The 21721-nt window shown below is 46.0% G+C and overlaps 1 protein-coding gene across 1 annotated transcript in view; it reads left to right on the forward strand.

Moving 5' to 3' along the window:
- Positions 1-21721, forward strand: part of ABCA4 (ATP binding cassette subfamily A member 4) — a gene marked incomplete at its 5' end in the record, with an annotated part of 123196 nt that overhangs the window by 55522 nt on the left and 45953 nt on the right. Inside the window, 11 exons of the mRNA XM_080802522.1 lie at positions 1717-1938; positions 3807-4011; positions 7608-7673; positions 10334-10423; positions 12154-12328; positions 14098-14229; positions 15567-15706; positions 16175-16312; positions 17285-17478; positions 18568-18652; positions 21502-21707. Of these exons, the coding sequence (XP_080658648.1) occupies positions 1717-1938; positions 3807-4011; positions 7608-7673; positions 10334-10423; positions 12154-12328; positions 14098-14229; positions 15567-15706; positions 16175-16312; positions 17285-17478; positions 18568-18652; positions 21502-21707 (1653 nt within the window). The remainder of the gene's footprint in view (positions 1-1716; positions 1939-3806; positions 4012-7607; positions 7674-10333; positions 10424-12153; positions 12329-14097; positions 14230-15566; positions 15707-16174; positions 16313-17284; positions 17479-18567; positions 18653-21501; positions 21708-21721) is intronic.

The raw sequence follows: 21721 nt of genomic DNA on the forward strand, positions 1-21721 counted from the left end.
GCATTAAGACTTCAAAGCTTTTAGGACGTGAGGTAAAGAATGTTCACCAATAGTTTCTTGCACAAAGGGGTTTCTCCTTGTGGGAACCAGAATATTGTTCCAGGGATGACGGAAACAGAGCTTTGCACACAAAATAGGATTCCTTAGAATGACGCTCCCATCTTTGCCTTGTCCTTCCTTCCCACCTCAACAATGCAGGAAAGAAGCTGGAAGCTAGGACAATGGGAAGGTTCCAGTTATTCAGGCTATTAGGAACAGAAAAGAAAAGTGGTCATTAGAGGAAGCCAAGGCCTGTGAGGCTATTGGGTCAGCCCAGTGATTTTCTTTCATCTCTGCCTGAAGTCATTGAGAGACTGTATGGGCCTAGAAGCTTGTGGGACTTTGTTTTGAGCTGGGATAAGAAACGGATTTTATTTTTCTGAGAATACCAACAACCATCTTAAAGTTCTTCCAACCACAGTCAGGTGTTCAGCTGAGGGCTTGCTTTTACTGGGCTGTGTGATTAAGTAAAAGGAGTGAGCTCTCCAGGGTGATGTGGAGAGCTCTTTGACACACAAAGTCAGGAGCTCTGAGTCCTAATTTTTATTTTCCTATAGAGTTCCTCAGAGTTTGGTTCTAGTTAAGCAGAGCCCTCTTCCACCCTCCTTTGTCATTTGTTTTATTCTATTTTTCAGTCTGTTCTGTTTGTGCCTGGCAGGCACAAGAGTGTGAATGAGGGAAAAAGAGTAGCAATGGCAGACAGGTGACACATTTGTTCCTCTCAGCTCTTACACACACATGGCAGATATTGCTCGTTGTCTCTCTTTTCTATCAAGAACCCGGTGCTTTAGGACACTACTAACAATTGATTAGAACCCATTCAAGAGATGAATCTATGTGTACCTTTATGTTCCCAAGAAAAGGAGAAGATGATCTATATGTATTTGGAGTTCTGCACAAAGGGTAAAATTCCTCATAGGAGGTCTGTGTAGTAAAGGAGGACCAAGAAGGCCTAATAAGTTTGAACATTTCAGAGTATCCTGTAATGGAAGTGGGCAGCAGCTCACTTAGTGAAAATTGCTAATTTGGCCATATTTTCTACATAGCCAAAGTGATTGACTCATGAGTTAATAATGTCCAAGATACTGAATATTGCCCCAGGCTCTATGTATTTGTATGATAGTGACAAAGGGGGAAGATTAATCTACTTCCAAGTGATATGGATTAACTGCTGATATTTTCACCATTGTGAGTGGTAAATCTCAGAATATAACTACACATGATTGAGTCAGCAGGCCAGGCCTTAAGCAAAATGTTACAGATTGTTAGGCGGTCTCCTACCTCCCTTTTGGTCCCTCATCTACTCAGTGTATCTTGGAGCTGTTGATGCTCTAAGATCTTCTTCCCCTTCCCCTAGCCCCTATAGGCTTAATTCTCCCTTCCCACCAAAGATTTGCTTACTTAATACATACTTAATACATAATGATTACTCATGCTGATAGGCAGCCTAATGTGTTGGCCTCCCAGGGAGACCGGTACTCAGAGGAGTAAAAGAATTCAACAGCATTGAGTCTCAACTGTGGAAATTTGGCACCCACGAGAGACAGTGGGAGAGATCATTCTGGAGTAGAGGACTTCTGAAGGCCCAGAATCACAGCACAGAGGTTGCCCCCTGGGAGGGATGGTGCCCTGGATACGGGTGGAAAGTACTGACTCAGATGGTCTCTTTGGTTTCAGCATGGAAGGATCCTGCATTACAGTGATCCATTCATCCTCTTCCTATTCCTTTTGGCTTTCTCCACGGCTACGATCATGCAGTGCTTCCTGCTCAGCACCTTCTTCTCCAGGGCCAGCCTGGCAGCAGCCTGCAGTGGTGTCATCTACTTCACCCTCTACCTGCCCCACATTCTCTGCTTCGCCTGGCAGGACCGGATGACGGCTGACCTCAAGATGGCTGTGGTGAGGGACCTCAGGCTTGCTCCTAATATGCAAAATGTTTTCACAAAGGTATCTGTAGTCATTGTGGAAAACTGGCCTGCCCTTTGTGGGGATCCACTTTGCCCTTTGGGCCCAAGGGACATAAGGTGTAAAAAGGCACAGGGGCAAAAGTTGGGGCTCTCTTCATCCTGAGCTACTCAGCAGTCCCTCCCTTCCAAACCTGCCTGATGAGTCTTCCCTGGGAAGCAATCAAAAACCAGTTTAACTCACCGGTCCTTTGTGTTCCCACAAGAGGGGAACAGCCTGGGACGTTTCAGTCACTTTTCTTTTTGCAGCATGTGAGAAGATGCAGAGGGAAGGGAGCGTGCCCCCAACTGTTTGGCGCAGAGAGATGTTTCCATTCATTAAAAGAGTTTGTTTCTCTCCATAAAAACCTGAATCCAGTAGTTTACAGGGGGTCTTTGTCACACTGTACCACTATATGCAGAAAGGAGTACAGAAATGAACCAGTTAGGAGCCAAGCCCTCCTGCCAGGAGAGGACTCTAGAAATTGACTTTTGATTGTTTGAGAGACAGACATCTTGGTTCACAATTTCCAAACTAACATCACTGTATTTTTCTCTAATCAGTTTCAAATAGGCCATTTCCACCCTCTTCATTAACCAGGCTTACCTGGCTTCTGGGTTCTCTAGGGTGCAGCTTTCCTTGTCCTCCAGAACTTCCCTCTACGGTTCTTTATGCAGTGGTGTCAAGAAAAGACTACCACCTGCTTCTTATTGGGAAAGATCTAAGATATAAGCTGCTCTAATAACCCAAACTGATTTGGCTACAGAGCTGCCAGGGCATCTGCCTTTTATTTCCCATGTTAAACAAGAAATCAATTGCTGCTATTTATAACACCAGTTTTCTAAAACGATCACAATGGGCTGGTAGCAAAAAATCCTTATGACTCAGCATATGGGCAGAACTGGACTAACTTAATATCCTGGGTAGATTATCAGTACTCTGAGGCCACAGCTAGCTTCACGGGAGTGTGGATCCACCAAGAAACTATAGTTCTGGCAGTGTGTGGACCGGGGCTGAGCTGAGACTTTTTAAAATGGTTTTTGTGAATATACAGCTGGGGAATCTCTTCCTTCTATAGACAGTTTGAACCCCACTCCGGGTCCTACAAAGTGCAGAGAGACCTCTGAGCAGAGGAAATGAGAATAGCCAATTGCTCTTTCTGCCATGCTGGTGACCACCTGTGGGGACTTGGCTGGGGACCCTCCTCTTCAAACTCCTTTTGCACACCACCTGTTTAGTTGACTTGTTCTCTCTACCAAAAACGTAAGGAAAAGATTGGTCTCAGTATGGAGAGGAGAAAAGATGACATCAGTGGAATCTGAGGTTCTTCTGGCCTCACTCTTAGACCTTAGGAGGTCAAAGGACCATCCCTTGCCTGGCACCCTAGGACACTAACGACTTTGTGGACCCTTCTAATGGGAGTCACACAAAATAACTCAAGTTATCTTCTTTGTTCTATCAAGAACTGTGTGATCTCAAGAAAGAGGTAGGAAGAAGGGGGAAATAGTAGGAAGGTAAACCTGAGCACCTTTGGTCCTTTGGTACGTTGTGCTTTTGTGGTGTTTATATTTCCCCTTACACGACTATACTCCATTGAACAGATGGGAGGTGGCTTCGTGAGTATTGTGTGAGGTCCCAGGGCACTTCCAGAATAGGCTTTCTTGTGGGAAAACTGCCTTATGCCCTCCCTGGTTTATCCTTATACCTGGACACAAGCTGGACCACTCTTTTGGCCCTCGTCCCTACCTTGTGGACAGCTGGGTGCTGTTGCATGGGGTGAAAGTCCAGCGCTCATCTAGTATGCCCTCTTTGCCTCACTGCAGAGCCTGCTGTCTCCTGTGGCATTTGGGTTTGGCACTGAGTACCTGGCTCGCTTTGAGGAGCAAGGCCTGGGGCTGCAGTGGAGCAATATTGAGAGAAGTCCCATGGAAGGGGATGAATTCAGTTTCCTGATGTCCATGAAGATGATGCTCCTCGATGCTGCTCTATATGGCCTGCTTGCCTGGTACCTTGACCAGGTGTTTCCAGGTAAGAGTCAACTCCCATAGGGTAAAGGTACTGATATTGGGTTCCTCAGATCCCCAACATTCCCCCACCTTTCATCTAGTTTAAATCTTATCCTTTCTAAGCTCTTTCAATTTGGGCCTTCAGAGCCAGCATTTGAAACTTAAGCTTAAGTCAAAAATCCATCAGTGAGTGCTGGTGTCTCTACTTTAGAAATAGGTCCAGAATCTGATCCCTTGTCACCACCTCCACCACTACCATCCCAGTCCAAGCCTCCTTCCGTAATCATTGCCTGCCAGTCTGTTCTCCACACTGTGTTCAGCGATCCTTTCCAAAGCTGGGTCAGATGATATCTGTCTTCTGTTCGCATCCCTGTGGTGGCTTTTCCTCTTGTTCAAAGGAAAACCCAGTGTCCCAGTCCTGCCCTATAAGATGCTTCATTATCAGCAGCCAATTAACTGTCTTCCTCATTTCATGTCGTTCCCTTCTCCCTCATGTTCTCTGCCCCGGCCACATCCACCTCCTCACTGACTATTCTTCAATACACTCAGTACATTTCCTCCTCAGGACATTTGTACCTGTTCTCATGGCCTGCAGCATGTTTCTGCATCCCCAATACCTGCAGGCTTACTTCCTCATTTTTGTTTGGGTCTAAGTTCAGATGTCACCATATCACTGGGATCTTTCCAGATTGCAAATATCTAAATAGCTACCCCTATATAAATCACAGTCCTTCAGTGCTTATGTCCCCTTTACCCAACTTTATGTTTGCGACATCACTATCTGACATGACATATCTTTACTTGTTTGCATGTTGACTCTCTATCCCATGAGAGCAGGCCCAGTCTGTTTTGTTTAATATTATAGGCTTGATGCCACAAGTAGTCCCTGACTTTTGGTGGACATTGAATAAATACCTGACTAATCTGCAGCATTGAAAAGCAACTCCTGAATCAAAGTTGGGTGTTCACACAGTTTCATATTTGCTTTGTAGAAATCAGATTTTCCTTTGGATTAGTATATCCTGGTAGCTAGAGAAATCCCACTTCCATTTGAGTGGGCTCCAAGTCAACCAACGGCCACCTTGTGCTGTGGCAGCCGTGGCCGGGAGCAGGCAGGGGAGGGTGAGGCTGGGTCCAGTCCCTGGGGAGGGATGAACTCACATCATCTTGAGGCAGCCTTTTTTGGGAGAAATATATAGGCAGCAACCCTGGAATAGGAGAAAGATTACTAGGCTGAGCCAGGAGGCCTGGGTTTGGATCTTAGCTGTGTGATTATATTAGTTTCCTAGGGCTGCCATGATAAAGCACCACAAACCGGGTAGCTTAAAACACCACTTTGGGGGGGGTGGAGGGCGTCCCACAGTTCTAGAGGCTAGAACGAGAATATCAAGGTGTTGGCAGGGCCATGCTTTCTCTGGAATCTGCAGGGGAAGGAGCCCTCCCTGCCTCTTTCAGCTTCTGGTGGTTTTTCAACAAGCTCTGTCTTCACCCGGTGTTCTCCCTGTGCATGTATGTTTGTCTGCACACAGCCATCTTTCTATAAGAACATCCAGTCAGAATGGATTAGGCTCCCACGTAATCTGGAGTGACTTAATCTCAACTAAGCACATTAGCAATAACTATTTCCAAACAAGGCCAAGGGTTAGGACTCTGGTGTCTTTTTTTTTCTGATACCAAATGTGTCATCCCCCGCCCCCCAACATCAGCTATTTCTCTAATGGCAACCAGGTGTCCAACAATCAATTCAGTTCTACCCCGTTCAGTAACCCCCCAGAATTAGCACAGACCCCACAGAAAGATTCAGCCCTACAAGACTGTTCCCACTTCAGGGGCCAGATGGAAATACAGTGCCCAGGCTACCCACGCTTTTGTCAGACTGACTACAAATTCAGGAGTTCTCATAGTCACCAGCCCCCTGATTTAGTAATTCACTAGAATGACTTGCAGAACTCAGGAAACTAGTCTACCTGCAGTTACAGTTTATAATAAAGAATACAGCTCAGGAGCAGCCAAATGGAAGAGATGCATAAAGGGAGGGGCAGGAGGGGTGGTGCCTGGAGCTTTCAAGTGCACTACCCTCCCAGGACCTCGATGTGCTCAGCAACCTGGAAGCTCCCTGAATCTCATTCCAGAGTTTTTATGACTCAATCTCCAGTCCCCTTCTCCTCCCTCAAGATGGAGCGTGAGGCTGAACGTTTTCATCCTCTTTTCCCAGGTCTGGTCTGGTGACCAGCCCCATCCTGAAGCTATCTAGGGACCCTCCCCTGAGTCACCTCATTAGCATTAACTCAGGTATGGTTGAGAAAGGGGCTCAGCTCCTTGTAAACAACAAAAGACATTCCTATCCAGGGAATCCCAAGGGTTTTATAAGCTGTGTGCTGGGAACTGGGGACAAGACCGTGTATTATTTTGCATTCTTCCATGGGCCTCAACATATCTTTTTGAGGATTTTGGGGTGCGGGGGACACAACCCTTAATGCTGATTTTGAGCAATACATTTGACCTTGCCCTCCATCAGCTTTTCTATCTTACTATGCCACTAGAAGGAGATATAATAAGTGAAAATTAGTTGGATTGAAAATGCAGTTTGTCTATAATTCAAGAGCTTTATTTTAGCCAAGCTAAAGCTTTAATTTGTCCAATGACTATTTACTGAGCAGAATCTGTATGTGAGGCTTAGCACTAGTTTTGGGGGAAAAGGGATGAAAAAGACAGACCCAAACCTGTCCTTGAAGGTCTGACAGTCTAGTGGCCATGGAACATGGGATAATATTAAATAAGCAAAGATAGTGTGTTCTCACAAAATTAACATTTTATAGGGAGCAAAGTCTGCTAAGAGAGCTAGACAAGAAATTTGGGAGTCTTTTCCTTGGGATGCAGTAGAATGGGGTGGTTGAGATCAGGGATATTAGAACGAGATTACCCATTCCAGTACCTCTCTCTGTTTAATTAGCTGTGACCTTGGGCAGATGATTCAATGTGCCTCTGTTTCCTTATCCACAAGAATACTACTACCTATCTCTTAGGGTTGTTTTGAGGATTAAATTTTTAACTCGTGAGAAGTGCTTACAATATAATGCCTGCCATGGAAAGAGCATCTAACAAATGTTACTGACAATCATCATCATTATTATTATCTGGTAATTGTTGAGAAAGGGCATGACTAAATTCTTTATTTTTTTTAATTTTTATTTTTTTAAATATTTTATTTATTTGACAGAGAGAGATCACAAGTAGGCAGAGAGGCAGGCAGAGAAAGAAGAGGGGGCAAGTAGGCTCCCTACTGAGCAGAGAGCCCGATGCGGGGCTCAATCCCAGGATCCCGGGATCATGACCCAAGCCGAAGGCAGCAGCCCAACCCACTGAGCCACCCAGGTGCCCCTAAATTCTTTAATAAAATGTTTTTTGGAAAGCTGTTGCACCCAAAAAAAGTGACTTTTAAATTAAAACATGTTGGAAGGAGTAGTCTTTGTGTCGTAGCCCATGGATAGCTATGTAATGCTTATGAACTATGGATATCTATAGCTATACTCTGAAGTTCAAATAGAAAAATTCTTGATTTTATAGAGCTGTAGTAGGACTACCAAAACTTTTTCCTTATTTCCCTGTCATTTCTAGGGGACTATGGAACCCCACTTCCTTGGTACTTCCTTCTACAAGAGTCCTATTGGCTTGGTGGTGAAGGTGAGTTATTCAAAATTTTTCAATTAAAAACAACATCCCCCTCCCAAAACCTTTAGTGTTTGAAACTAGCTCCTTTGGCTATGTCCTGGATATGTGTGGGCTGTAGAGAGGGCTCTTGATATCAAGTGTGTGGTTCCTGCCACTGTGTTACAGCATTATAGCCTCTGGGAACCCACCTTCTGTGAGTCACTAGGCCAGAGTGAATGGCTGAGCACTGATAAACCCTTGTCTCCCATACAGCTTGTGCCCAATGGATGAAATTGCCCTTGTGAAAGAAGGCCAAACCACTTTAGGGTGTAAATGACTTTTGCAACTCCTCAATTTAAAACAGAGATCCGCAGAATCACGAAGGAACCTTTGCACTGGTCTTCTTATGCCTCCTCTCCTGCTTTTTTATTCCTTTTCAAAATATAAATTAATTCATTCTCCTAAGGTGAAGGCCCATCCAGAGGCTGGGGCAGAGCTATGACCTTCAAGGCAAACACTCCTAGACTCTCCTAAAATTCATCTTACTTTGTGATTGGGGAAGAGGGCCAAGGGGCATTTGCCCAGAATCCTTCCTAGATAAAATTTACCTTTCCTATTAAACAGGACAGGAGGCCCAGGGAGAGCTCTAGAAGCTCTATAGACTCTATTGTGACGTATGAGCAAGCAAGAAATTCCTGACCTGAGAGCTGGGGACTTCCTTGGAGCTGGCAGTTTCTGGAAGCAAAGGAAATACTTTCCAATCTGTTTTTTCCTCACCTACCTACCCTTTACTTTGTATTTTTGGATCTGGGCCAGGATTTATCCTTTAAGCACTAAGATAGAGGTTTGTTTTCTCTAGGCGGTTAGCCTAGGGCCTTTAAAAGGCTTGGGCAGTTTGTTTTGCTTTGTTTTGTATTTATGGTTCAAACAAATAGCACTTTGACAGCTCAGTATTTTTCCATTATGTTGGTTTGTCTGTCTTGTCCATGAACTTTTAAAATTTCAACTATAATAAGGTTGTAATCCAATGGGGATTTTCAACAGGGGAATATGTTTTTGGAATATTTCTGATTTCAACGAATATCAGGACTTGTGGACATTTTCCCCCTTAAAATCTCAGCAGATAATCTGCCTCTCAAAAGAGAAATTCTTAAAGACAAAATGTGCTCTTTCACATATATTTTTGCCAACAGACTAGACTGAAATAAATTCCTAAATCTCTCTAAAACCAAAATAGAGGGGCACCTGGGTGGCTCAGTGGGTTAGGTGTCTGACTCTTAGTTTTTGGGGCTCAGGTCGTGATCTCAACGGTCCTGAAATGGAATGCTGCATCAGGCTCCACACTGAGCATGGAGCCTGCTTAAGATTCTCTCTCCCTCTCCCTCTGTCCCCCAGCCCTTCCCCCAACACTTGCATGCATATGTGCTCTCTCTTTCTAAAAAAATAAATAAAATCAGAAAACAACTGAGTTTCCTCACCTAACCCCGTCCTCTCACATACGAAGAAATGGAACCCAAGAGGATGAGTGTCTTGCCCATGTTCCTGCCGCTCATTTGGGACAAAAACCTGGAACTGGGAAACACATTTCCTGGCGAGGAACTCATCCCATGACTAAACTATGCAGAATATTTTCCCCTGCTATTTTGTTGCATGTCCGTGCAGTAGGAGAGCTAGTAAAGTGATCAAAGGCATTGTGGGCAGTAGAGTTGAAAATCCTTCAGGAGGCAGAAATAGAAGTGCTGGAGATGACAGGTCCCTGACCACGAGGCCCATTCCTTGCTGCTCCACCTTCAGCCTGCAGATCTACAGAGGGCAGCCAGGGGTGAGGGAGGCCCTGGTGGGCTGCCTCATTAAAAAACTCCCCCTGCCCACATCTGTGCTCTGGAGGCCAGAGCCTTTAGATGCGTGGTGACAGTGGTTTCCTCCAGCCCCTGCTTTCTTCTCTTGCTGGCTCCCTCCTCTGCTTCTCTTCCCCTTCCAGGATGTCCTGATGTTCTTTTCAACCAAATGCCAAGTTTATTAAAAAAGCAAACAAACAACAACAACAAAAAAAAAGACCTGTGTGTGTGTGTGTGTGTGTTTACACCACACTTGACAATTTATATAAGCCTATACCTCAACCAGGTTCAATTCTGGTGTTAGCCACAAAAGACTTGAGTGCCCATAAAAGTGCTCGGGCAAATTTTGTCTCAATCAGTAATTTAAGCTGGCCATCCATCATATCACCTTGAATGAGCTTTTCTCAAGGCTCACCATGACTTTGACATGTTTTTTATTGGATCAAGAAGTACTGTTGGTGAGGTAAAGAAAATTAACCCACTGCAAACTCAGTCCTGGTTTTGTGAATATTTTTTAAAATTGTGATTTCTGACATTGTGGGCCTTTGCTGGCATGTTAAGAGGATGAGGTGAAACACCTGTTATAAAACCCCATCTGGGCTCAGCAAAGCTTGACAAGCCAGCTAGCCAGGAGGCACTGGCAGCCATTTTCAGGACTTTACAGGCCAACAGGTCAGTGGGCGGCAGGACCAGGTTTGGGTCTGGTCCCCCGGAATGCTCACTTGGCCTTTTGAGGGAACTGTGCTTTCCAGCTGTGGTAAGAAACTCTGCCACCCGTCCCTTCTCCCCTCCTTTTCCTGCCTTTACTGATTGTTAGCTCTCACCAAGAGTAACAGTGGCTTCTGGTTGGTGCAGCGTGTTCAACCAGAGAAGAAAGGGCCCTGGAAAAGACGGAACCCATAACAGAGGAAATGGAGGATCCGGAACACCCAGAAGGAATAAATGGTAAAACAAACAAACAAACAAACAAACCCTCAGTAAAGAACACAGAGCAGAGGCAAGGAGTAGGTGCAGAGTACTGTAAAGGATGGAGCAATACACTTCATGACTGGGGTGCTGTGGACCCCAGGAAACTGACTCTGTTGACAGGAGTTAAACCTGATAGCTTCTCAAGAGCCGAGCCGCACGTGTGGGGAATGAATGGTCCAGCCAGACATTAACGCATATTTCCTGGAGAAAGCAAATCCCAAGTATGTGGTGTGTTTGTGCCCTTGTTAGGCAAGTCCCGAGTGAGTTGCACAAATGTGCTGACTTCCGAGGATTTAGCAAGAACAATAACTTGGGTCACTGGGACTTAAAGCGGATATGAGCTATAAGGAAAGACAAAAATAAATGCTTCTGTGCAGAGGAGGAAGGAGTCTAGGGGAGCTGACTACACTTCACTCGTAGTTTACAAATCTACAAATCCATTCATTCAAACCATCAAAAGCCTTTCCTGACTGTGGAAGTTACCTAATAATTCCTGAAGTGATGGATTAGGTCTGCAAGTGTTCCCTGGCTTTGCCTTCCTTACCTTCTCTCCTAGACCAGTTCTGTACTTCTCCCCATGTTCTTCCTTCCCTAAGCATGTGTACTTCTCTGTAAATGCTAAAATGCCCTTGCTGTCCTCTCCTCTGGACTTTGCCTACCACTGTGTGAGAGGGCCCAGCCTCCAGGCCTCTGGGCCAACCTGGTGCCATTTCACAAAGCTGAATTCAGTGACCTCTGGCTCCTTGGAGAGCTAGTCTGCAGTCAGTAGGACCTCTGGGATGGCCCTCCTCCCAGAGTGGAATTCCAAGGCCAAAATCAGAGGGCTGGTCCCATCTTAGTTACAGAAAAGACCAGAAGGCACACATAGGAGAAGGATGTTGTTTTGCAAGGGAGTCAGTGTTACAGAGCTACAATGTTAACAAAGTAAGTGGTACTGTACAGGGTATACTCAAGCAGAGGGGGACTGGAAGTTGGGAGAAGTAGACAGCACGGTCATGAGGGTCTGCACTAGAAAGGCATGGATGAGTAGGAGGTTTGGAGTTTGAGGGACAGTGATGAGAAAGAGTGGACCATCCTACTCAGTAACTGAGAAACTCTCAAGTTCTAAGGAGCAGGAAGTTCCCTTTAGACAAAATTAACACAAAAGCTTGAGCCAAGGTGACCAGGAGAAGAACAGTTATAGGAATGGACATGGGAGAGTCTGAGGGAAAGTTGTTTTGGGAGGAAGATAAGGAGCCTGAGCTGCTACCAGAAGCCCATGAGGATATACCCTACAGACTATTGGAAATGACAGCCTGGGCTGAAGATTGAGCTTCGGGCTAACTCTCTGTATATACGATGAGTGCACTCTGGGTTCAAATTCCAGCTGTGCCATTCATGAGCTGTGTGACCTTGATTGGATATTTGATGTCTCTGTGCCTTAGGTTTCCCCATCTATAAAGGTGGGCATAATAACATCTATCCTCATAGAGCTGCTATAAGGGTTAAATGAGGTAATCCATATGAAGCACGTAAACAATGCCTGGCACATAGTAACTGTTCAATAAATGTTAGGTACTGTTATTACCATGATTATTTTGTAGTCATCCTTACAAAGGTCCCACCTAAAGTCATGGGGCCAAAAGACAGTGGTCTGAAGATCGAGCCTTGAGCGATGTGTACATTAAAGCATTATATTTACATCATGTTCATTTTTTTCCTCCAAGATTCCTTCTTTGAACGTGAACTTCCAGGCTTGGTTCCTGGGGTATGTGTGAAAAATCTGGTGAAGATTTTTGATACCTACAGCAGACCAGCTGTGGACCGTCTTAACATTACCTTCTATGAGAACCAGATCACAGCGTTCTTAGGTCACAATGGAGCAGGAAAGACCACCACCTTGTGAGTTTTTGGGCAAAGAGCCTGGATTGCTCTTCTGTCCTATCATTTTCTGGCTCTGTTCTGCCTCATTAGCTGCAGACTACTCTTTTCCATCAAGTGTTAGTGACAAAAATGTACTATGTATTTGTGTCTGAAGAATGTGTAAAGCACACTGCAGTATTCAGAGCTCATTCATGTATATTGTTTTATTTGATCCTCACAAGAAGTGGCAGAGGGAGTTGAAGTGAGTTTACTGCCCCCCTTTGTGTGCTGGGAAAATGGACATCTAGAGAGTTGAACTGACTTTCTGGGGTCATCGACTTGAGGGCAAGAGGCAGGTTTTTTCAGCTAACTGATCTCTCACACTGTAAGCCTGTCCACGCATCCCACCCTCTCCAGAGTTACCACCATCAGTGATGGTGCTAAAGTCATGGCCATCACCATCACATGCCCTTGGTCCATAGAGGACTACTTATTTTCAAAGAGGATTCTTTGCCTACCTGTTTTGGAGAAAGTAAAAAGGGTGTGCTCGCTAGAGGGGCCTGTGAGGTAACCATCGGGCAACTGAAGATAAAGTTCAGGGAAGGTGCAAGCTCTGCGCAGAAAGATCTGGAAGGTCCCCTAGCTTTTTAAGGGACCAGAGCGCCATCTGCTGAGAAGGAGAACATGGCTAGTGAAGGTGTCCTAAGGAGCGTCAGAGGCAGCCCTCTCAAGGGGCAGGGAAATCCTGTGTTACACGGTCTTCAAGTCCTATGACCTCTTCCAGAGCGCCAGGAAGGAACAGCAGTATACACCCTACGTTGGAATGTTCTCTGAGGGAGGTTCAATGTGAATGGAATGTGGGGCTGGTGCCATTACATTTGGTTCTGTTTCCCTCTAGCGGTTGACCAACAGAGATTTTAGCTTCTAAGTACAAGTTCAGGTAACCTGAGATTGTATCTGAACTCGGGGAGGGAGCTGGCTGGGCCAGGCAGCACTAAATCCAACTGACTGCTCACCTTGTTGACTGATACGGTCAGAAGCTCCAGAGCACCACCCAAGACCTCGGGGCTCCTCACGGCGAACACAGTACTGCATCAACTGCTCAAATGCCACTTCTCCTGGGGCTTGAAACACACTGTTCAGTAAGAACAGTCATAATACTTTCGAGTTTTACTTTGTGCTGGCACGGTTCTAAGTGCTTTACAAGTATAAACTCATTTAATCCTCACAACAAACCCATGAGGTGTGGGCACCATTATTTCCCATTTTACAAAAAAAAAAGGCCAAAGTGGATATGGAGCTTTTTGTTTTGAATCCAGAAATGATATTGTTGGTGGTAATTCCTCTGCCTGCCTTCAATCACATCATCAACAAATACGTATTGAAGGACTGAGCTGTCATTAAGACCCTCCCCTATGCTTCGTAATCATGATACCAGGCATTGTACTGACCTATGCTCTGCACACCTTCCATTGAGCCCTACAGCACCAGGCTGTGATTACTGAGCCAGACAGGGTTGTTCTGTAGGGAATGTTGGGCTGCTGGGAACCCTGAAGACCCATCAGGGCCTGCCTGGGGCCCTAGGAATTAAATAGAAGCAGAGAGGGCAGAAGTGGACATCTGCAGTAGGAGCTGAATATACACACTGCTTCTAAGGCCTGTCTGGGAAATTGTTGGTCCCCACAGCTGATCGTGGTTTGGGTTCAACTGAGAGTCAAGGCAGAAGGCACTGTGAGAGTCCTCAGCAACTCTGGAGTCTGGGGTTGCTAAAGGTCATCTTTTCTGCCACTGACTCCTGCATTTGGCAGGTCAATCCTGACGGGTCTGTTGCCACCAACATCAGGGACAGTGCTCATTGGGGGAAAGGACATTGAAACCAGCCTGGATGAAGTCCGACAGAGTCTTGGCATGTGTCCGCAGCACAACATCCTGTTCCACCAGTAAGTAGAACAGGAACAGAGACCCTCTCCATTCCTTATTCCCACCCTGCCCCCCCTCCAACACACATGTTCTCTAGGCCTGAGCTCCTCAAGGATGCCAATATGGGGGCCAGGAGGCAGTATTCTTGTTTGCTTTCCCCCTGTCCAAGGTCCTTAGTCCTGCTTGCTATGAGAAGTGTCCTTCAGAAAGTCAGACTATGCCTCTGGCACTGGGAGTGGAGGTCTACCCCCTCAGAAGAGTAATGCCCCCCACTCTCTGACAGATGCCCCTCACTCACCCTGAAATACTCCTTCTCAGGGTCCAGGAGAGGAGACCGTTGTTCCTTTTTCTCTCTTAAGCCAGGCACTAAAAACTGACTTTTCAGGAGGCTTTTCAGTTGCTTTTTCCCCAAACCTTTGTTTATTATTTAAAAGGTGATATATGGGGCACCTGGGTGGCTTTGTCAGTTAAACATCTGCCTTTGGCTCCAGTCATGATCCTGGAGTCCTAGAATTGAGCCCTGCATCAGGCTCCCTGCTCAGCAGGAGGCCTCTGCTCCCTCTCCCACTCCCCCTGTTTGTGTTCCCTCTCTCACTATCTCTGTCTCTGTCAAATAAATGAATAGAAATCTTTAAAAAAAAAATAGGAAAGAAAGAAAAGAAAAGAAAGGAAGGGAGGAAATACAGATTAAAAGAAGAAAATAGAAGTCACCTGTCATTTCACCATCCAGAGATAATCATGGTTCACACCTTGGTATATGATTTTTCAGAACTTTCTCCTATGCATGTATACATATATTATTTAACATTATAAAGGAGAGTAAAGCTCTGCATACAATTTTGTAATCAGCCATTCTTAATGCAATTTGTTTTTTTCACTCAAGATATCATGAATATTTTCATGTTATTATATATTCTTCAATAAAATAATTCTTATGTTTATATACTACACCATTGTATAAATGTACTGTCCTCTCTTATTAGATATTTAACAGGATCTGGGTTTTGTTTTGTATTGTTATTATTTTTTTAAATATTTTATTTATTTATTTGACAGAGAGAGAGAGATCACAAGTAGGCAGAGAGGCAGGCAGAGAGAGGGAGAAGCAGGCTCCCCGCCGAGCAGAGAGCCCAATGCGGGGCTCGATCCCAGGACCCTAAGATCATGACCTGAGCTGCAGGCAGAGGCTTTAACCCACTGAGCCACCCAGGTGCCCTTTGTTTTGTATTATTAACAACACCACAATGAACATCTTCACTGCTAAAACTTTGTGCTCATCCTTAATTATTCCTATAAGATGAATCATTAGAGGTGGAACTGCTGAACCCATTGCCTCTCTCATTGCCCTGTCCCCTAGCCTCACAGTGGCTGAACACATCCTGTTCTATGCCCAGCTGAAAGGGAAGTCTTGGGAGGAGGCCCAGCTGGAGATGGAAGCCATGCTGGAGGACACAGGCCTCCACCACAAGAGGAACGAAGAAGCGCAGGATCTCTCAGGTGCTTGGTATTGGAAAAAGAGAGGGCTACGGATGGCAAATCCATTGTCTTCCAGGACACCGACAGAAGCGGAAGCTTCTAAGAAACCTCCTAAGAGCGGGAGCACGTCTCTAAAGTTACTCTGTGCACCTTAAAGGAACCCACCTCTGGATCATTTCCCTCATGGAACCCCCCTATCTTGTAGCAGCCTAGGCTATATTTGTTCTGATGTTCGTGGGTTTGAACTAAAATGTGAGACTAGCCTTTAAATGATCTTATCTGTTCCTGCACTTTTGCATTTCTTGCCTTCTCTGCATTTAAAGAGGCCTGCACACCACTAGGTTTTGAACACTGTATAAACATTTAAGGAGGCAGCATCAAGCTGCTGCCGGATATAAGGCCCGGTCCCCCTTATGCCACCAGCCCTGGGCCTTTCTCCTCCCGTCCTCCACAGCCCTTGTGACGCTGTTGCCTTGTGCCAAACTCTAGGTGGCATGCAGAGGAAGCTATCTGTTGCCATTGCCTTTGTGGGAGGTGCCAAGGTTGTCATTCTGGATGAGCCCACCTCTGGAGTGGACCCCTACTCGCGACGCTCAATTTGGGACCTGCTCTTGAAGTATCGCTCAGGTAATGGCCACTGCTCGGTGCCCTGAGCTCTCATGGTGCCTTTGTCTGTGACCCTGGCTCTCACCATGGTGCTTTGCACCTGAGCATACTTAACAGCCATGACTACACTCTGACGGGGTGCGACCAGTGACCTGAGTGAGCCAGAGTCCCAGTGGAAGCCTCCTGAAATGTTTACACCAATAGAGACAGGAAGTCACTGATGGAGCAGCCTACTTCCCCAAATATTCTAAAAGGTTCTCTCAACCTGCAGCCCCTCTGTCTGGAGCAAGGTATGCAGCTCTAGGTGAAACTCCTCTTTGACTAAAAAATGCAAGTCACATGTAGACATCCCAGGAAACTCCATGGCTGTCAGAAGGTCACTCAGGACCAGGTGTGAGAATGGCATGCACATGTCCAGTGCTCCAGTGGACTACAGCAGATAGCAGTGTCTCAGAGTGGGCCACGCTTCCTTCTCTCCCAGCACCTTCTAACCGGAGGGGGCAGGTCCAGAAACATGGCAGGCAGAGCTCAGAGGGCCTGTGGACATGATGGCATGGCTCAATCCCACGGTCAGTTTGCCATCCTGACATCCTCATTACTGTTTTCTTCTAAGGACATCTCCCATTGGTTTCAAAGTATGTGTGTGTTCTTTGCAAAGACTATAAGTGCAGTGCATAATGATCCAGAGAGTATATACATATGGCACTCAATAGATGCTGACTGTAATAAATATGTCCCCTACACAGTGATTTATTGGAAGCAGGTCCAAAGTCCGAAGAGGTACTGTGACTGTGCTTGACAGCATGCAGGATGCTAGAAAATGTTAGCTGTTGTCATTATTATTCTAGTATTCTGGACTTTGCGGCAGAATACTCTTTTTTATTGATCCACTTCGAGTTTTCATGCCCATGTCACAGAGAGACTGTTCTACATCCTTTCCCCTCCAGCCCTGCCCGGGCCTGTCTGGTGATCCCTCAACCTCTGCCTTTGCAGGCAGAACCATCATCATGTCCACTCACCACATGGACGAGGCTGACCTCCTCGGGGACCGCATCGCCATCATTTCCCAGGGAAGGCTCTACTGCTCGGGCACCCCGCTCTTCCTGAAGAACTGCTTTGGCACGGGCTTCTACTTAACCCTGGTGCGCAAGATGAAAAACATCCAGAGCCAAAGAACAGGCTATGAGGTATGTGTGTGCCCAGGGCAAGAGCCTGTGTTGGGTCAGGAGAAATGCACGGTGTGGTGATGCCATCCCTGGCATCTCCACCCCAGTCGGGCTCTAGCGGCCAGGATCAACCTCCTTGTTCTTGAAACTCTTGGCAGATTTTGAGAAATGGTTATTCCGAACCCTCTTACAGAGATGCTTTACGCCACATGAAACAAGCTGAGATTATGGTACTCTAGAACGCAGCACACTCATGTGGCATGCAGCCACAGAAATGTCTCAGGCTGCAAGGTGGCACGCTGGGAATCCAAGAGTGGCTATTGAAGCTTCCTATGTTTCATTCCAAAGCTTATGTTCCCTAACTAAACCCAAAGTCTGCTGGGAAATGAAAGCCAAGGAAAGGCGTTCTTGGGAACTATATAACCTGAAAATGATAGAGCCAGACAATACCCATTAGCAGAGACCCCTCAGCATTGTCAGGAGACCAGGTTTGGGTCTGGGTAGCTGCAAGGTGGAGGACTGTGTCATCACAGGCAAATTCCTTAACTGCTTGTCAGTGTTGGTTTCTTTGCACACAGTAAAGGAAACTGATCAGTTCTGCTTCTGCTTGTCAGGGACATGGAGACGAAAAGTGAGAAAAAGCATTATTAATGCCCTCTGGCCTCCTGGAGACCAGGCATTCTCCTGTTAGAGTGGTCAGGCTGGTTACTTTGTAGCATGACCTAGGCCTCTGGCTGCCATAGTATAAGGGTCAGGCTGCCTCCAGGTTTTCCTGTCCTGTGTAGACTTCCACAGGCCAGTGTGCATCCACGGGGTCAGAGGAGCAGAATGTCTTGCATAGGCCGCCTACAGCTGTCGTAAGATAATGACAAGCCAGGGGTGCCTTTCAGGTGCTGTTACTCTCTGTGCCTGACTCATACACTCACCAGGATAAAATCAAATAGCCACACCCTCAGAGTGCTCGCCTGAAGTAATATATTAAAATATGAGGGAGAGGGGCAAAACCTGTTGACCACTTTTGGCAGCAAGAAACAAACGAGGTGCGGTGAGGAAGGCATTTGGCCTCAGGGAGATGCTGTTGTTCAAGTGACTGACGCCTGTCTGTTGTAGGGGAACTGCAGCTGTGCGTCTGAGGGTTTCTCAAGCAGGTGTCCAGCCCACATAGATGAGATAACTCCGGAACAAGTCTTGGACGGTAGGTCCTGGGGCAGGCTGTGTCTTGGTTCTTGTTTGGCGATCATCTCTTGATATGGTTGGGTGTGTCCTGTTGTCAAACATAATGGGAGAAAAGAGAACACTCTGTGTATTTCTCAAGCCCATGGTCCTGAAGTTGCTCATCTTTCCCTTTGACCTTCTCTTCCATTCCCAAAGAGACTTTAAAGCCCTGGGCCTAAGGGCCTCCTCCCTTAATTGATGAATCAAGTCTTTGTTCACTGCTCGTCGGTGGCCCATGTTAAGCCTCCCTTCCTGTGTCCTTCTGCCCTGGTTCCAAGCAGCATTACTTAAGTATGGGGAGAAGGGCTACTGTAGGTCCCAGATGAGGCCCTCGGGTGAAGCCATGGTGACAGACGGCTCTCAGAGTAAACTTTTCCAGAGAGTCGGACTGCATAGAGTAGATGCCAAGTCACGCATCCTTGTTACACTCCTGACTTTCCCCTCAGTATCCCAACTTCCTAACAGTTCTCTCTTGAGTAAGGGTGCATTAAACCTCGTCAGGGGCACCTCCAGGAGATGCCGAAGAGGATCTCGCTGGAAGCACTCATCCCACAGGATCTGAGTTCAGGGACCTAGCGTGCTTGCCGACAACTCTTGCTGTCTTCCATGAAGGCCCACTTCCATCCAACCTCTGGGGTGTCTTTGCAAATGGAAGACCACACACCCCATATCCCTAAAAAGGAGCAAAATGAGACCCGTGTACTGACCCAGGTTGATAATGGGATGGTGGAGGAACTATCTGCTTAGCAAATAAAATACAGAGTTCTCTATTTAGCACAATTTTTTTTTTCTAAATCTGGAGAATTTACTAACTGAAGTCTGGTGAAAGAGAAAAACTAAACATTATTTATATACCATGCTTGAAATTTGAGGGAAAATGCCCAGGTCTGCATCATGTTCACGCTCTTACCCACTCTTTGCATGGACAGAACCTGTGGCACCCAGGAACACATCCTTTCAGGGTGACAGCTCTGCGTCTTTTCCCTAGTCTGCCTTGCTGTGGGTCTTTCCCTGCTCGCTGAAATTCCCTCCCAGGACGAATCTTGCTCAAGACATGGATAGTTTTTAAAAACCAATACAGTAATGTACCAAAATCAAGTTGGAAACAGGGCCTGCTGGCTAGAGTAATTTTTTAAAATATTCCTTTATTTCTAAACAAATGTCTATTTATTTATTTATTTATTTTACTGTAAGAGGGATGCTGTGAACCATAGGAAGGAACACAGTAAGTCATTATGCCCCAAATAAGAGAAAGAAGATCATTCTCCCCAGTTAGTTCCTCGCAAGGCTTTTCCCTCTCACACAACGGTCCACCACACACACATGTAGACCTCCCTGCCAGGCACTACAAGCCTACTGCCCTCCAGGACTCCCTCTGGAAGGCTGACACACATGACTAAGACACAATTCCTGGGAATCCACAGCTTCAGCTGGATTTCCTTCCTCAGAGAACAATGCGCATGACCCCTGGAGAGCTGTTTAGGGCAAAGCTGCTTCCTCACACAAGGAGCCCTCCAGCGCCTGTGTGAAGTCATCCCAGAGCTAAAGACAATTGAGTCCTCTTTGTAAATCTGACATAAAACACGGCTTCCAGCCCAGTTAGACAGAAGGACATGGATTGAAAGCCATGAAATCCCTCCACATGGGTCATTTTTAAAACAAAGAAAACAAGGAACCCACCAGGTGGCCTTAATTGAGAGGACTGCTTGGCAGAAATGCACGAGACCTGGGTTCTGAGTCCCTAGAATCCCTCTCCCTTTGACCTGCTTCTCAAGATAATAGGGAACTGTCTCTTCACATACAAGCTTTAAAATTTTTTAATTAGATTTTTAATTTCAAAGTAATACATGCTTGTGCATAAAATTCAATTCTAACTGTATGAGTGTGTCAGGTAAATACTTGTTACTGGACATTTCCCACACCCCACATTGTACACCCCACACTCCATCCCCCCCACCCCAGTCTGACGCCACAGCTTCCTGCTCCCCTTCATCGTTTCCTGGATCGGGGTGTTAAGGTTGGTTAATTTGTTAGTTGGAACAGGCAGGTGCAGTCTCAAGGGAAACAGCTTATTCCTTTGAAGAATTAGACCACCAAGCACTGGTGTGTGATTTAGGAAGGCGAGTTCTTCTCCGGCTTGGGCACCAGTCCCAGGTATGCACCTCGGGCAAGTCACCTATAGCTTGGGCCAGACAAGGAAAATGAAAGGAACTTTGACTTAACCTTCCAGCCTGTGTTAAATGAAAATGAGCAACAATAATGATAAGAACTTTCTTACTAGAGATGATGTTCATGATTAGGGTAGCAGCTAATATTCACCTAGGCACCAAACATGTTATTCTAAGTGCTGTGTGGGTATTAACTCATCCAGTCCTCATAAATAATAAATAAGAGTGAAGTGAGTGGGTGCCACTATTTTCCCCTTTGAACAGATTAAAAAAAAAAAAACTGCTTGATGTTACATAGTTTGCAAGGGACAGAACATTTGATTGCACAAAGGAGAAAACTAGCAGAGGAGCATTGCATGACCTCCCCAAGTTTCCCTGACTGGTTAGTGGGGAGTGCTGTGGCTTCCCTTTCCCTCTCCCTCTCAGTGCCCTTCACAGGGCCAGTTAAGCCAAAACAGATGGGAGGCAGCATTAGTCCTCCGCAGGAGTCACTACTGAGGGATGAAATGCCCTTTCCTCAAGTGGGAAGTGGAAGAAAGTAGGGGATGTGAGCAAGCTCACAGTATCCCAGGTTCAGTTTGGGAAGACAGAGTTGATGTCAGTCTCTCTCTCTCTCTCTCTCTCTCTCCCTCTCTCTTTTTTTTTTTTTTTTTTGTCCTAGGAGATGTGAATGAGCTGATGGATATGATACAACACCATGTTCCAGAGGCAAAGCTGGTGGAATGCATTGGTCAAGAACTTATCTTCCTTCTTCCAAATAAGAATTTCAAGCAGAGAGCATATGCCAGCCTTTTCAGAGAGCTAGAGGACACACTAGCCGACCTGGGACTCAGCAGTTTTGGAATTTCTGACACTCCCCTGGAAGAGGTAAGCCAGAGATC

This window comes from Martes martes, assembly GCF_963455335.1.
Source record: "Martes martes genome assembly, chromosome: 4".
Classification (NCBI taxonomy): Eukaryota; Metazoa; Chordata; class Mammalia; order Carnivora; family Mustelidae; genus Martes; species Martes martes.